The 14,741-nt window shown below is 43.3% G+C and overlaps 1 protein-coding gene across 15 annotated transcripts in view; it reads right to left on the reverse strand.

The window, feature by feature from the left end:
- FANCD2 (FA complementation group D2) overlaps nt 1-14,741 on the reverse strand; it is a 55,744-nt gene that overhangs the window by 2,878 nt on the left and 38,125 nt on the right. For 11 of the 15 annotated variants that reach the window (XM_082344333.1, XM_082344323.1, XM_082344336.1 and 8 more), the window contains 13 exons: nt 14,213-14,329; nt 13,337-13,465; nt 13,080-13,198; nt 9,171-9,281; nt 7,924-8,054; nt 6,657-6,750; nt 5,892-6,014; nt 4,979-5,072; nt 4,206-4,277; nt 3,448-3,486; nt 2,405-2,479; nt 1,330-1,404; nt 214-360 (listed from right to left, as the gene is read on the reverse strand). In XM_082344333.1, the coding sequence (XP_082200459.1) occupies nt 214-360; nt 1,330-1,404; nt 2,405-2,479; nt 3,448-3,486; nt 4,206-4,277; nt 4,979-5,072; nt 5,892-6,014; nt 6,657-6,750; nt 7,924-8,054; nt 9,171-9,281; nt 13,080-13,198; nt 13,337-13,465; nt 14,213-14,329 (1,326 nt within the window). The remainder of the gene's footprint in view (nt 1-213; nt 361-1,329; nt 1,405-2,404; nt 2,480-3,447; nt 3,487-4,205; nt 4,278-4,978; nt 5,073-5,891; nt 6,015-6,656; nt 6,751-7,923; nt 8,055-9,170; nt 9,282-13,079; nt 13,199-13,336; nt 13,466-14,212; nt 14,330-14,741) is intronic. The other 4 variants (XM_082344334.1, XM_082344328.1, XM_082344335.1 and 1 more) reach the window with 3 other exon arrangements.

The following is a 14,741-nucleotide window of genomic DNA, read 5'->3' on the forward strand; positions in this document are numbered from 1 at the left end:
TGGTGCCTTCGCTGCCTGGGATGAGGAGTGCAACCTGCAACCAGGGCCCAAAGGCAATGTACCCTAATGTTAAGAGCTCAACAGTCACAGATTTGAGAAAAGCAGTTCTGAGTATTGAGAGAGTGGGGCTTAGGTGACCTCCCTTAGATACTTTCCAAAGCTCTCACAAAGAAAGGGAGTAGGAGATTATTACTGGCGGGATCTCAGGCTTACCTGCAAGTCCCGGTTTTTGAGATTGCCCAGCCAAAAAGCCTCTCTGCAATTGTTGAGGATGAGCATGGCTTTCACTCTGCAAACTAACAGCTCCAGGGTCTTTTTGAGCAAAGGCACATGTCTGGTGAGTTTCGTGTCCTGGTGAATCTGAATGGAAACAAATGCATCCAACTCATCTGGGTTTAATCATCATGCTTTCACATTTCCTATACAGAAACTTTTGAATTCCTGACACCTTGAACACTGAACAAGACCATATGCCCTGCCAGTACAGGCCAGAGACATGTTCCATCAAAGAGCAGTAGTCCGGCAGAGTATCCCGAAGAGAATGGCAGCTGTCCTTCAAGCTAAAAGAGCCTAGAAGACATACCACCAACACCTCACGGTTCCTCTTCATAACCTCTTATTGATCAATTATCAATGAATTTACATAAAATATTCTTGAATGTATATTCTACTGATACTAAACAACAGAGAGTATCCCTGTTTAGCTGCAGGAGTCCTTATAAAATTCCACTGTTCAGCACCTTAAAAAGTTAGAACCAGGGGAGGAACTGAACAACAGGAACTGGGCTTGCCAGTGACTGCAGAACTCCATGGTTCTGTGTTCCTTCACACAAAAAATGACTGGCTCAACTCCAGGCTTCAAGTGGAAAAGTCCTTTAATGCTAAAATGTTCTCACAGAGACAGATGTGTTCCTTGACAAGTAAACAGTACAGCTGAAAAGCTCGAAAAACAGCTGCTTTTAGAACTACCTCTTGTCTCCAGCAGAGTGATCACTTACATAATATTCCTACTGCCCAGAGTACTTTGTAGCAGTTACACATCCACCAACATTCTCTCACCAAAGAAGAGCTCCTGGAGGAAACAGGGCTATGGAGTTTGAGTCAAATTTCAGATGCAGAAATTCCCCTCTAGATGATTACCCAATCTCTGCCAGCAACTGAGGATTTGACCACTCTGAATAAACTGCCTTTGGACAGACGTAGTCCCAGAAATAAAGGCTTCAGAGGGGTAAAAAAGGACGAAGGCACTGGAGCCCATGGATCTCCGAAATCACAACCACAGATTAAACCAACAGGTGGGCTGGTGGTGTGACCTGCTTTCCATCTTACCTTGGAATGCCCACACAGGTGATGAAGCAGCCTTGTATTCAACTGGAAGGTTTCCAGTAAACTCAGAACATCTTCCTATAACCAACAACATTCGTAAGTGCCATATGAAACGTTCTCATTTCATTTTATATGCAAGATATTCTTGCAACCAAGGGTTCCAAAGAGGATCAGACCTGCAGGTTCCAGCTGTATATGGATAATCATCTCTTCTTTTTTTAAAATTGAGGTATAGTTGATTTACAATATTATATAAGTTTCAGGTGTACACCATAGTGATTCACAATTTTTCAATATTATGCTAGACAATTTGGCCTAGCAAAATTTGGCTTAATTTGGCCCTCAAATAGGAGGAGGAGTGATCACTGGCTATCCTCCCCTTTATCTTTCTGAGTTATGAGGGACCAGCCAAATATTGTGAGAGTGTTTTGCGAAGTTCAACTTGCTAAGTATGTGTAAGAAATAATCATCTCTGTTTCTGTTCTTTTTATTTTTAAATTAAAATTTTTGGCTGCACTGTGGGGCACGCGGGACCTTAGTTCCCCGACCAGGGATGGAACCTGCACCCCCTACAGTGGAAGCACAGAGTCTTCACCACTGGACTGCCAGGGGAGTCCCTGTTTCTATTCTTATTTCACTACTCTAGTCTTGGATCCCACTTGGGTAAAAAACTCTCAAGACTGTCCATTATAACAAGAGTTTACGACACAAATGAGGTTTTTTTCGTTTGTTTTTGTTTTTAAATTCCCAAGACCAGACTTAGAGAAGCACACAGGAATAAGCAAATGACACACTAATATGTGAGGTCCTGGGACTGCAGCAGCACAATAAAATCAAGCTAAAAAGAACAACCATCCTCAAATCTGGAGGAGAAGTAGGAAGGCGGATGTACTACGGAATATTCAGTCCTACATGGGCATCTCTGGGGATAGCTGAAGTGACGAGAAGTACCTAAGCAGATCTGTGGCCCAGAACTTGGGCAAGGGGACCACCCCCATGCCAGCCCAGGAATCGCCGTGGACGTATCTTCTGAACAACTGTACAGAGCATGTCTTTGCTCTCTTTTCTCAGTTCTTACCCGATGTTTTCTAAAACTGAAGTCTAGGAGAGGCATACACTGCTTCAGAAATGCTTCCACAAAGAGACGCCCGTACTGAAGAAGAGAAGAGATACATTGGTGATGACCTCTAGCTGAGGTCTTTTACCTGAAAGGCCCCTGCCTAAGGCAGCGTAACATTTCCCAGACCAGGGGGTTTCTTTTCTTATTTTTATATATAAAAAATAAATTGGAAAGGGTCCAAAAGGTTAATTTGGAGAATGTAGCTTAATGCAAAAGCTAAATGAGCCTGCTAACTAAGCCCCACAATTAGGCAGACTTACCTACCCCAGACACAGTCAATTCACAGGGGTGTTGCTCAGCTTGAGAATGAGGGCACAGAGGAACAGAGGGGAACCCCAGCTCCCCGAGGACACCTTACTCTCAAGAGGAAAGAACTGGGTAGAGCTGAGAAAGCACATGACCACTTGCCCAATTTACCAATCAGGTAAATGACTCCCCCTTCTCACCCATCTCCCATAATGGCACCAGGGTGGAGCGAGTAAAGAGGAAGAGAGAAGCCAGAAGATAATGAGAATGGGGCACCATCCGCTAGAAGGAACTGTCAAGAGTGGGGCTAGAAGCATTCTCCCTATAGTGTTCTTTAGCTCTTAAGCTATCAAAGATTTGATGGGTTTACCATCAAACCTAGGGCTAATCTGGGATATCCCCCGGCAGAGGAGTTCAGCAGATACCAGAACACCAGCTCCCACATTGATAAGGCCACACATGGGCTTTAAAAAGACCAATCACCCACTCCTCCTTCCTTTCTGTTGCCTGGGAAGGAATGGCAGGGAGTGACTACTGCTCCTGAAGCCACTCATCCTATTTCTAAGACTAAGTTTTCAAACTCATAGGAAAATTGGTTTCTCTTGTCATCCAACTAGTATGGAAAAACATATCCATGGTCTTTTCTAGACTACCTGATAGCACAGATTCTGGAGACTGGCTTTTGGGCAAGGTATAAAGCAATTCCACTCAGCTAACTCACAGGAGGAATAAACACTAAAGAGGGCTGGTCTCACCTTCAAACATACATGCAGAACAGGACGGCTATCAAACACCTGGAGAGATGAAGGACAAGAAACCAAAGCTGAAGTCTGCTCCTCTGAGCACCCCAGCCTCCTCCCCACCACGCAAAGCACAGCTCTGAGTGTTGCAGACACGTCTAAAATGAAGAAAGCAGGCCAACATGTCAACAAATCAATTACAAAGCAGAACGAAGTAATCCCTGTAACTGAAGTTCAAGAAAAGGAAGAGGGGAGCATAGAGGAACAAGGAATTGATTCCAACTGGGAATGTTAAGAAGATGGCATTGCAGAGGCCCCAAACCTTGATCTGAAGCCTGAAGAAAGAGATGAGGCAGAAAGGAGAGAGCGCAACATTCTAAGCTGGAGGAACAGTCTGAGCAAAATCATGGAGTGGGGGAGAGCACAGAGTATGTGTGAGGGATAAAGAAGGCACTCAGGTTGGAAGAGGGACACAGTGGGGAATGTGCTCAGACCCACGGCGGGGTGGTGGTGGGGATGACACGGGGAAGTACCCATTAAATAGTAAGTGCTGTGGCACAGATGGGAAGGAGGGAGGCAGAGAAGGAAAAGACACTGCCCAGGAAGAGGGGAAGGGGTTATCCAGGGTGGGTGGGGCATAGGGAGGAAGATGGGGGAAGCAGGTCCCCAAGGGAGGCTGGGGAGAGGAGTGGGAGGGTCCATTTTGGAAGCCAGGCCCCTTGGTGGTTCCTGCAATTAGCCAGTGAGATGAGATAAGGAGCCTCCATACTCACCTTTATCAGGTTGATGAGGATACTGAAGTCTCGAACAGCCATGTTCCAGTAGAGGAGCTTCTCTTCATGAATCTGGAGGCAGCCAAATATACAGACACCTCTGAATCACAGCCAAATACTTCTCTTACTGTACTCCTACTAATATATGGTTCTTGAACTACACAGTTATACAGAGATTTAAGCCAATTATCCTCCTACAGAGATGTGGCAACCAGTGCACCCACAAGATGGTTCTGAGGCCTGCATATATGTGGTAACATTAGGGTATCTTATAGAGACTTTCTAAAAAGAGGACTTCTCTTCAATAATTTCCAAGTAGGAAAAAGCCTCTGCAACGTACCTCTGGGCCATCAGCTCCCTGTGGCTTCTCTGATTCCCTATGCAAGCCCTATCTCCCAGCAGGCTAGCTCGGTTCTGGTTAGCAGGCTACCAAGGCCCAGGCTACCACAGCATCTCAAACAGGCCTGCTCACCTCATGCCAGATCACAAGTTGCAGCCGGGTACATGAGGCTGCAACCAAAGATATTTTTTTCCAGACTAGGTCTATGGAGTCCCAAGTCCCCTGGGAAGTAGCCAGGTAAAACAGAGCCCAATCCTCACTTCCAACCAGAGGGAAAGGAAATTAAACCAGAAGCTCTTTGAAAAAAATATCCTGGATCTTAGTAACTTGAAGGAAATAGCTTAGGAGAAAATTCTGGACCCAAGGAGTAGAAGAATCAGCAGCTTCCAAGTAATCCAGAGTCTACTTCTTGGGGTGGGAATATCTGACTTACCCGCTCCGAGTCTGCTGCTGTTCCAGCCTGAAGACCTTTCACTGTCTTCTCTAGTTCAGCCATCATCACACGGAAGAAAATGACAAACGTGTGCCTAGAAGAGAAAAGCATGATGCCCACACAATGATGCACTGCTCAGAAACAAAGTGCCAAAAGTTATTTCCTTCCCCACCTCTCTGAATGTCCTTTCACTAGGGTCCACCCTCAGAGGACACGAGAGTGAGAAGGATTTAGAAATGAGCCGAGAAGATGGTCTGTGAAATAAGGGGATTAACTTCATGAAGGGTGAGTGTAGTGGTAAAGAGCAGGGAAGTAGTGGTGAGAAGATCTGAGTTTAAGTTCCTAGTTCCATATTTACTTTATTGCCTGAATCAATTGAGCAAGCCCCCTAACACTCATTTTTCTCATCAGTGAAACAGGGGTAATGATACCTACCTCACAGATTCATCAAAAGGATCAAATGAGAGAAACGATGTAAGAGTGTGTTATAAACTGTGAAGACCATACAAGTGTCAGATAACCATTGATATTATGAGACACAAAACCCATTATGTGAGACATATATGGTTAGATACAACAATCATTGTATCCTTCAAAGATGGCTAAAATACTGGAAAAGTAATTTCACATTTAAAGGATGAAAGCACTGATAGAAGCCTGGTGATTAAATATCCAATGCCGCTGAAGACTGTAACTACTGAAAAATTCATTCCTCAGTAAGGTCCTTTCACATGGGCTGGCTAAGAGCCGCCTGGAGAGAATGCACAGTAGACACTGCGTGTGTTGAATGAATGATTGTACCTACCCTCTGTATCAGAACTAGATGAAGAGTAAGGTAGTTATTTGGAAACTACATACATTAGACAGTGTGATTCTAACTTAGGGAGAGAACAAGAGGACAGTACTCCCTTACCTGGTCAGTGTAGGGAATGTGGAGGAAGATGCCTCTTTAGGAGAGTTGATCAGTTCCGGGACACCAACACCAGCGATCTCCTCTATGGCCTTCAGAACACCGTCTGTGTGCTCCAGGTAGATGCTGCATTGACAGCCATAGGAGTATGAATGCATGTTACAGAATTCCTAAATCAAGATTTCTTTCTTAAGACATTACCAGGTACTAAGCTTTAAGACAACTATTAGCATTTATTTTATGTTATTTTATTTTTTATTTTTTGGCTGCACCACTTGTGGGATCTTAGTTCCCCAACCAGGGATTGAACCTGGGGCCATAGAAGTGAATGCGCCAAGTCTTAACCACTGGACCGCCAGGGAACTCCCAATACTTATTTTTAATAAGGATTCCAAATACTTGTCAGGAGGTAAAGGAAATGATGTCTCAGTTGGAAATACAGTTAGACACCTTGGAAGTGATGGCTGTGTCTTGGATACGGTAGGCAATAATAAATATCTGACTCATTGGTTAACAAGGCAGGATACAACAGCAGACTCCCCCACTTCCTCTATGATTTGATTTAATAAAGAACTAGCTGACAGTATAAAACAGAACGAGAAGATCTGACAATCCACATATTCCAAATTATGTTAATTTCAAACCTACTTCACTGCTTCCAAGTTACTCCTAACCAAGGTAATTTCTCAGTTTTTGACCAGACAAGGGATCTGAACAGTGGCAAAATGGAAGGCTATTCGGCTTGTGGACAGAGACTGAGCCTCTCACCTAAGCAAAGCCTCGAGCTGGTCATTAGGAATGCCGCTCTTCTCTTTCTCCCCACTTGGCCACACCCGACAAAGGAACTGTCTGGCCAGGGAAGCTGTTGGAGAAACAAGGCAAAGACATCTCATTCATGGAAAATGAACTTCACTCTTGTTTTGCAGGCTTTTGGGGATGATTATTGACCAAAAGGATTATTCTTTTATATTTACTATGACGTTCCTGGTCTAACAGACAATTTGAAAAAAAGCTGTCATGAGTTCCTGCTCTACTGGTTCTTCTACCAGAAATAAACCCATTTCTCTAAGACTCAACATGTCCCACCCTCTTACCCTGTCTTGACACAAACATGAACCACACAGACACACAGAAAAAAGGAATGCTGCTGGGCAGTGGGAAGTCCATCTCAGCTCCTCCTTGGCAGGCCAACAAGCAGTGGCTGCTTCCTAGATTCATACCAAACCCTCCCCTTTTAAACAACAGGGAATAATAAAGGTTTGTTTTGCACGTTCTCCTTGCTTTCTGTCTGTGCTGCCAATTAAGTTGTATCAGTGAGATGCATTCCAAGAGCTACGTCAAAAGATAGTTAAAGAAAAAGATCAGGGGGACTTCCCCGGTGGTCCAGCGATTAAGAATCCGTCTTGCAAAAAAAAAAAAAAAAAGAATCCGTCTTGCAATGCAGGGGACGCCCGTTCGATCCCTGGTCGGGGAACTAAGATCCCACATGCCGCGGGGCAACTAAGCCCGCGCACCACAACTAGAGAAAAGGCCTCGTGCCACAACTAGAGAGAAGCCCACACGCTGCAACGAAAGATCCTGTGTGCCGCAACTAAGACCCGACGCAGCCAAAAATAAATAAATAAAAATTAAAAAAAAAATAAAAGGAGGAAAGAAAGAAAGAAAAAGATCAGGGATGGGGCCAGACCTTTCTTTACACTTAATTCTGATTTCTCCTCTCTCTCCCATTTTATTAACTTCATGGTTTATGTCTTTCAGTCAAATGTCTCAGATACTTAAGGGGGAAAAAAAAAAAAAAAAGGACATAAATAAACAAAAGCCAAACAAAATCTAGCCAACTGAACTAACCACACTCAGTCCAATCAATGTCAGCAAAGATCAGACATAGCTCCTTCTGGAAAAATGTCCTTCTTGGTATAGCAAGAGAGCACATCCAGAGTTATGGACAGATTTGCTTACAAAATTTCCAAGGTCCTAGGAAGCCCTAAGTTTACAAGTCTATTCATGAAAGAAAAAAGAGGATATGGCCCATCACCAATTTTTCCTTTGTTCTGAGTAGGAGCTGTAGATTTCTCCAAAATGACCATCAAAAGTCTGATGAGATAAAGAGCACACTGGAAACTGGGAATGCTGAGATGGAAATTCTGCAAGTAATGGAAGCTCTGGCTGTAAGGAGACAAGAAAAAAAATAAAAAACAACACCACAAGTATTACAGATGTGTCTAAATCCATGAGTTATCTAAGTCCGCTTAAATGTTTGATGGTCTAATCAGAATCCTCCTCATTTGCAGGGGCTTTAGTAGAACCTTCTTTCAAGACCTTATAGAGACTATAACTTTGTATAAAGAAAGTTAGGGCATGGAGGCCAGAGCCCAGTGGATGGAATGCTGGCCTTGAAGAGGTCATGTATGCCAAGATACCCAAGTGCTAGCATAGGCCATGCTGATTACATTATTCTCAGTGTAGAATAAATTATTTGCTTTTTAAGGCATTAGGCAACACACTGAGAATAATGTTTAAATTCTGGGTTCATAGGGACAAAGTGAAAGGAAATGATAAGGCAGAGAAAGCAGAGCTTCTAATAAATGTACTGAAAATGGCTAGCTTTCAATGCTCTGAAGTAATGGCAGATGAGGAGTCACAATTAATCCAAAACCATAGGTGAAATAAAACTAGAGTCAACTCCTGATTAATTGGCGGGAAGGAAGTCAAACAAATTTAAAAGTACTGTATTGAAAATGAAATAAGGCTCTATAGGCAGGAATGACAAGCACTGACTGTGGACCCAGTGATGGCCTAGGCTATCAGGAGAGGTAAGGGAAAGACCAAGGTGCTCTGGTTGAAGCTGGGGTAGAGGCTGGAAGCTGTGCCCCTTAGAGCTCCTTCTCACCTCCTGTGCCCTCAGCCTAGGCTCCTCTTCTCCCAAGATGAGGGAAATGGACAGGTAATCAGTGGTAACTAACTGCTACCTAATTACCCAACCCTACTAGGAGACAGAGTAGGTCCCCGGATAATCAAGAGTTGACTACAGATGGCCAGTGCTTTCATCAACATTACCTTACCTGAAAAGGCGAACTTTACAGGATGAAGGGTGCATAAAGATTTAGTTTGATTAATTCAACAGTTTCTAATGCTTCAGGATATATCTGAATACACAGATGAGAAAGCTCACATAAATGAGGAAAAGTCACTGAAAATACCAAGTTATCTCCAAGAAGTCTTGCCAATCTTATTCCTAGGAGTTTCTTGGGACAACACTCAGGGATATGTGGTCTGACCCACCTAAGCAGCTCCTCCAAGGCTTGGTCAGGCTCTCCCGGCTTCAGTCGGTTAGTAAGGACCTCAAGGGCTGAGTACAGTAAATTAGTATTTTCAGGTTGAAAAAATCCATTCCTAAGGGAAAGTCAAGGAAAGGTAGTTTAGCTCAGTTTCAGGAAGATTACGTGGACAGCAGGTGAGGATCCTGGCCTCCAGTCTGTACCATCGATAAAACAAGAAAAAGGAGAACTTAAGTGCTGAAAGTACTCAAGTGCTAAATTCAGTCACAGCTGTGAGTATCAGACTAGAAGTTGAAGTGCACCTGAAAAAGTCTTTCCTTAAGGACCTAACAGTCCTCCTAGGATTATTTTCAAGGGAAACAAAGCTCTCCTTCATTCTGTACATTTTAGAGATAACTATCAGTCTTCTCCAAAAAAACAGGAATAATTTTGTGAAATTGCTTAAATCAATGTCTAATACATAGTAGATGTTCAGCAAAGAACTTATTCCTTCTTCTGTATTAAGTCAAGTCTTGACAATTCTATCTTCAGATTATCTTTCCTATTGTCCCTTCCTTTCCAAGCCAAGGCCATCACTCTAGGCCAGGCCCTTATCATCATCCCATGCACAGATCATGTCAACATCTTTTGACTGGTCTTTTTGGTTGCCTATCCAATCCCTTTGTCCTGAATGCTGCTGCCAAAAGGATTTTCGTAAAACACTGCTTTCACTATATCATGGCTGTGATCATAAAACTCCAAAATTGCTTCCCTGGACAGCATTCAAATTCTTCTGCCTTCTTCAAATACCTTCAAGGCCCAGCACAATCTGACCCCCTAGATCTTTCACTCCTCTAGAAACATTTCCACATCACCAGTGGTAGCCTCTCTTCCTTTCCACAAATGAATTCTGAGGGCCTCTTATGGGCTGCAGGTTTTTCGGGGGGGAGGTGGGAGGTGGGGATGGCTTTATTAAAGTATAATTGACATACAATAAAATGCATGTATTTAAAATGCTGAATTTGATCAGCTGACTTATATATAAACCCATGAAACCACCACCGCACTGAAAATAATAAACATATCTATTACCCCCAAAAGTTTCCTCGTATTCCTTTGTAATCCATCCCTCCTTCCATCCTCCCACCCAATGCGAGGCAACCACTGAACTGTTTTCTGTCACTACAAGATTATATGCTTCTTCTAGAATTTTATATAAATAGAATCAAATACTACATACTCTTACGGTCTTGGTTTTTCTTCACTATAATTCTTTTTTCATCCATGTTGTTGCAATGTAGTATTCTACCACATCCACATACCACAATTTGTTTATCTGTTCACTATTCAATGGACATTTGAATTGTTTCCAATTTAGGGCTATTACAAATAAAGCTGTAATAAACATTCATTCACAAGCCTTTGTGTAGACACATGTTTTCATTTCTCTCGGATAAATACTAGGAATGAAATGGCTGGGTTGCATGGTAGGTGTATATCTAACTTTTTAAGGAACTGCCAAACAGTTTTCAAAAGTGGGTGTACCATTGTACAGTCGCACCAGCAGCATGTGAGAGTTCCAGTTACTCTACATCCTCGCCAACACTTGGCGAGGTAAATCTTTTTAATTTAGCCATTCTGTGATTTTTACTTGCATTTCCTTAACAACTAATATTGCTGAATATCTTTGCATGTGTTTATTTGCCATCCATTTATCTCCTTGTTTCAGCATCTGTTCAAATCCTTTGTCAGGCACTGTTTTTTTTTGTTTGTTTTTTTAAAATTATTTATTTATTTATTTATTTATTTATTGGCTGTTTTGGGTCTTCGTTTCTGTGCGAGGGCTTCCTCTAGTTGCGGCAAGCGGGGGCCACTCTTCATCGCGGTGCGTGGGCCTCTCACTATCGTGGCCTCTCTTGTTGCGGAGCACAGGCTCCAGACGCACAGGCTCAGTAGTTGTGGCTCACGGGCCCAGTTGCTCCGCGGCATGTGGGATCTTCCCAGACCAGGGCTCGAACCCGTGTCCCCTGCATTAGCAGGCAGATTCTCAACCACTGCACCACCAGGGAAGCCCAGGCACTGTTTTTAAGTACTGAGAATATGACAATGGCTGGTCTCTGCCTTCATGGAGCTCACAGTACAGCAGGGAAGACAGATCAACAAGTAATTATAATAAAATGTGATCAGTTTTATCTTAAGAGTATTAGGAAAGAAGTGGGGATAAGAGAGGCAGAAAGGAGACTTACCTGGCCTAGGGGGTCAAGGAAGATGCCCCTGAGGAAGTACAGTTTAAATCCAGATCTCAAGGATGAGTTAGAAAAGACTGGGGATCAAGGAGGGTGAGGATCCTGGTAGAAGGATGGGTATGTGTGGAGCCTTCCAGGTAAAAGCTATACAGGGTGCTGAAATTAATTCAGTATAGCTGGAGGGCAGAGTGCAAGACAGTGAGTAGAACAGCAGGAGTCAGATAATAAAAGGCCTTAGAAGCTGGGTAAAAGAGTTTGAACTCAAGAGAAATCTAACGGCAATCAGAAGCCAAAGTTGCGCTAGGATAAGATCGGGTTTGTGTTGGGAAGATCGCTTTAACTGCTGTGTGAAGAAGGGACCGAAAGAGGACAGCTGGAGGCAGAGAGACCAACTGTGAAACCAATCCAGTCCTGGTGAGAGACGACAGAAGTCTGTAAGCAGTGGAGGAGGAGAGGACAGGTGGTCATTTAGGTGTTATCTACAAGACAAACTCAGCAGGATTCTGTGATCAGATGTGTGAGAGAGAAAGGGTAGACAGTAGAGGAAGGAACAAAGAATAACTCCTGGTTTCTGGCTCAACAACTGGTGGTGCCATCTATCTAGCCAGGGAAAGCAGAAGGAGCGGTGGGAAGGATGAAACACTTGTTTTGGATGTGATGAGTCTGAGGTGTCAATGACATATCTATAACGGGGTGCTGAGCAGGCAGTTGGAGGTAAATGCCGGTAGCTCAGAAGTTAAATTTTAGCACGAATTTAAGCTTGGGTGAGACTGCCCAGGAAACCTGTATAATGAGAACAGAGAGGCCAGGACCCAGCCCTGAGGAACAAAAGCATTTAAAGGACACACCTCCCTCGTTTCTACTTTTGTCCATGCCATGCTTTCCAGTTTCTTCCTTTACCTCCCAAAAAGCCATCTACCCTCCAAGGGCCCCGTGAAGTCCCATGATTTCATGAAGCCATCCCTAAACACCCCAGCTTACACAGCCTTCAGCTCTTTACCTCATAATCTGGAATTTATCTACAACTTGTTTAATAACAACTTCTTAACTGACAGTCTCTCTGGTGCTATTAGGGAAAGGTTGCCACAGCAAACTCACTAAGAATCAGACGGCCAGATTTGTTACAGGTTAGCCAAGAGCAAGTCATCTGATTTTCAGATGAGTTAATAATAGTGACTCCATAAGACACAGAGCATGCAAGACCAAATGAAATGATGCAGACAAAAACACTCCAGAGGGCTTCACTGGTGGCGCAGTGGTTGAGAATCTGCCTGCTAATGCAGGGGACACGGGTTCGAGCCCTGGTCTGGGAAGATCCCACATGCCGCGGAGCAACTGGGCCCGTGAGCCACAACTACTGAGCCTGTGCTCCGCAACAAGAGAGGCCACAATAGTGAGAGGCCCGCGCACCGCGATGAAGAGTGGCCCCCACTTGCCGCAACTAGAGGAAGCCCTCGCACAGAAACGAAGACCCAACACAGCAAAAAAAAAAAAAAAAAAAAAAAAAAAAATTAATTAATTTTAAAAAATTAAAAAAAAAAAAACACTCCAGAAAGAATAAGCATCATATTTACATAAAATTTTGGAGCCCTCTCCTTCTTTTCTATACCTCAGTGCCTTGGTGACTGTCAAGTAGAAGCAAGGACATACTTGATTATCTCTACCTACTGTACCTGCCACATACTCACCAAGCAAAAAGTCCATGTAAAATCTGCAGTAGCCTCTGATAGCAGGAAGACATTATGTAGTACTCTTGACCTTTAATTCCTGGTCCATCAACTACACCATGATTCTTAGCAGTTAAGCACTACAAGAGAAAAATGCTTTTAAGACTGTTGCTTCAGCAATTGCCCTCATTCTCCTTCAATATTTCTCAGCCAAAAATGAAATCTCTTGTTCATTAAGCGATTTCTAAGTCTCTATAATGATAAGATAGGCTTCTGACCTGAAAATAGTTGTGAATGTTCTCCAGATGGTTACACATAGGGCTCAGCAGTTGAACAACACTATGAGCGATTTCTGAGGCAGATCTCTGGTGGAGATGTGAGAATCCAATATTCCGGTTTCCTTTGCTCTATAATAAATTCAGAGTTACGAGGGAAGGAACTGTTGGATAGCTTCTCTGAAACTAAGAGTTTATTATAGAGTTTAATCAAACCTTGTGCTACCAGGTAGAATGGACAGAAGAAATTAGGGATATATTTTGACAGAGGGAACTCACTCAATCTTCAAATAACCAAGAGATTGGCTTTTATAGAGTACAGTGTTTGAGAAGTATAGACCCAAAATTACTAATGAGATAAAACTCACACGAAAACAGAAATCATTTAGGCTGATAAAAATGTAGAGCAAATAGTAAGTATACGAAGAAAGGATCAAGTAACTAGATATACTCATTTTAAACGTTTACACCTAAAACTTGCACATTTTGTCGTTTGTATCATCCCACTGCTTCCCCAGAGGCTACGTGCATTTGTCCATTAGATACACACTGGAGATTCTGGACTTCTCTAGACAGCTGACTACTATGCTGAGGCTTGGGCAAGGGCTTAGTTTGGGAGGGTGTTAAAACCAAAACCCAAGCAAAGAACAGGATTCAGGAATGCTCAGAGCATTTAGAAATACATTTTCTGTTTTGGGTGGCTTTTTTGTTTTCTCTGTTTCAGAGTTCCTTTCTAAAGCAAGGTGAACGTGGGCTGGCAACAGGGTTACCACCATGCTACCCAAAAACAATACCAGAGAAAGTGACAACTTACTCACTACTAAGACCTCCTTGTTTCCAAATCCAGAGGCCAGGGCCTGTGCTCTTGCCTGTACTAACCTTGAGGAAGGGGAATCTCCTGGTCACAGAAGGTGTTAGCATGTTCTCCAGCTTCTGGGCGAGATCTTCCAGCAAGAAAAGCAGCTCAGGGGGCTGAAGCTGCACAACTTCTGTAGCCTATCACACGGAGGAAGGAAAGAGCAATTCCCAGCGTGTCCTAGCCATCTTTCTGGGGGACATATTTCATGTTTACTCTTTACAATGGGTGAAGAATCTGACCATTACCAAAAAAGGGGGAAATTCTGCCCCACGTCATATAAATGGCTGTAGTGCTCTGTCAACAAATCAAAAAGTCATGCACTTCTTAAGTAAAACAAAATTTAAAATTATTAAATGGGAATGAGGCAGGATAGTTTTATTTATTTATTTATTTTAAATTTTGGCTGCGCCAGGTCTTAGTTGCGGCATGTGGGACCCAGTTCCCTGACCAGGGACCGAACCCCAGTCCCCTGCACTGGGAGCACGGAGTCCCACCCACTGGACCACCAGGGAAGTCCCGGCAGTATAGTTTTAGAAGATACACTTTTGC

The sequence above is a fragment of the Balaenoptera borealis genome, assembly GCF_965194805.1.
Source record: "Balaenoptera borealis genome assembly, chromosome: 12".
Classification (NCBI taxonomy): Eukaryota; Metazoa; Chordata; class Mammalia; order Artiodactyla; family Balaenopteridae; genus Balaenoptera; species Balaenoptera borealis.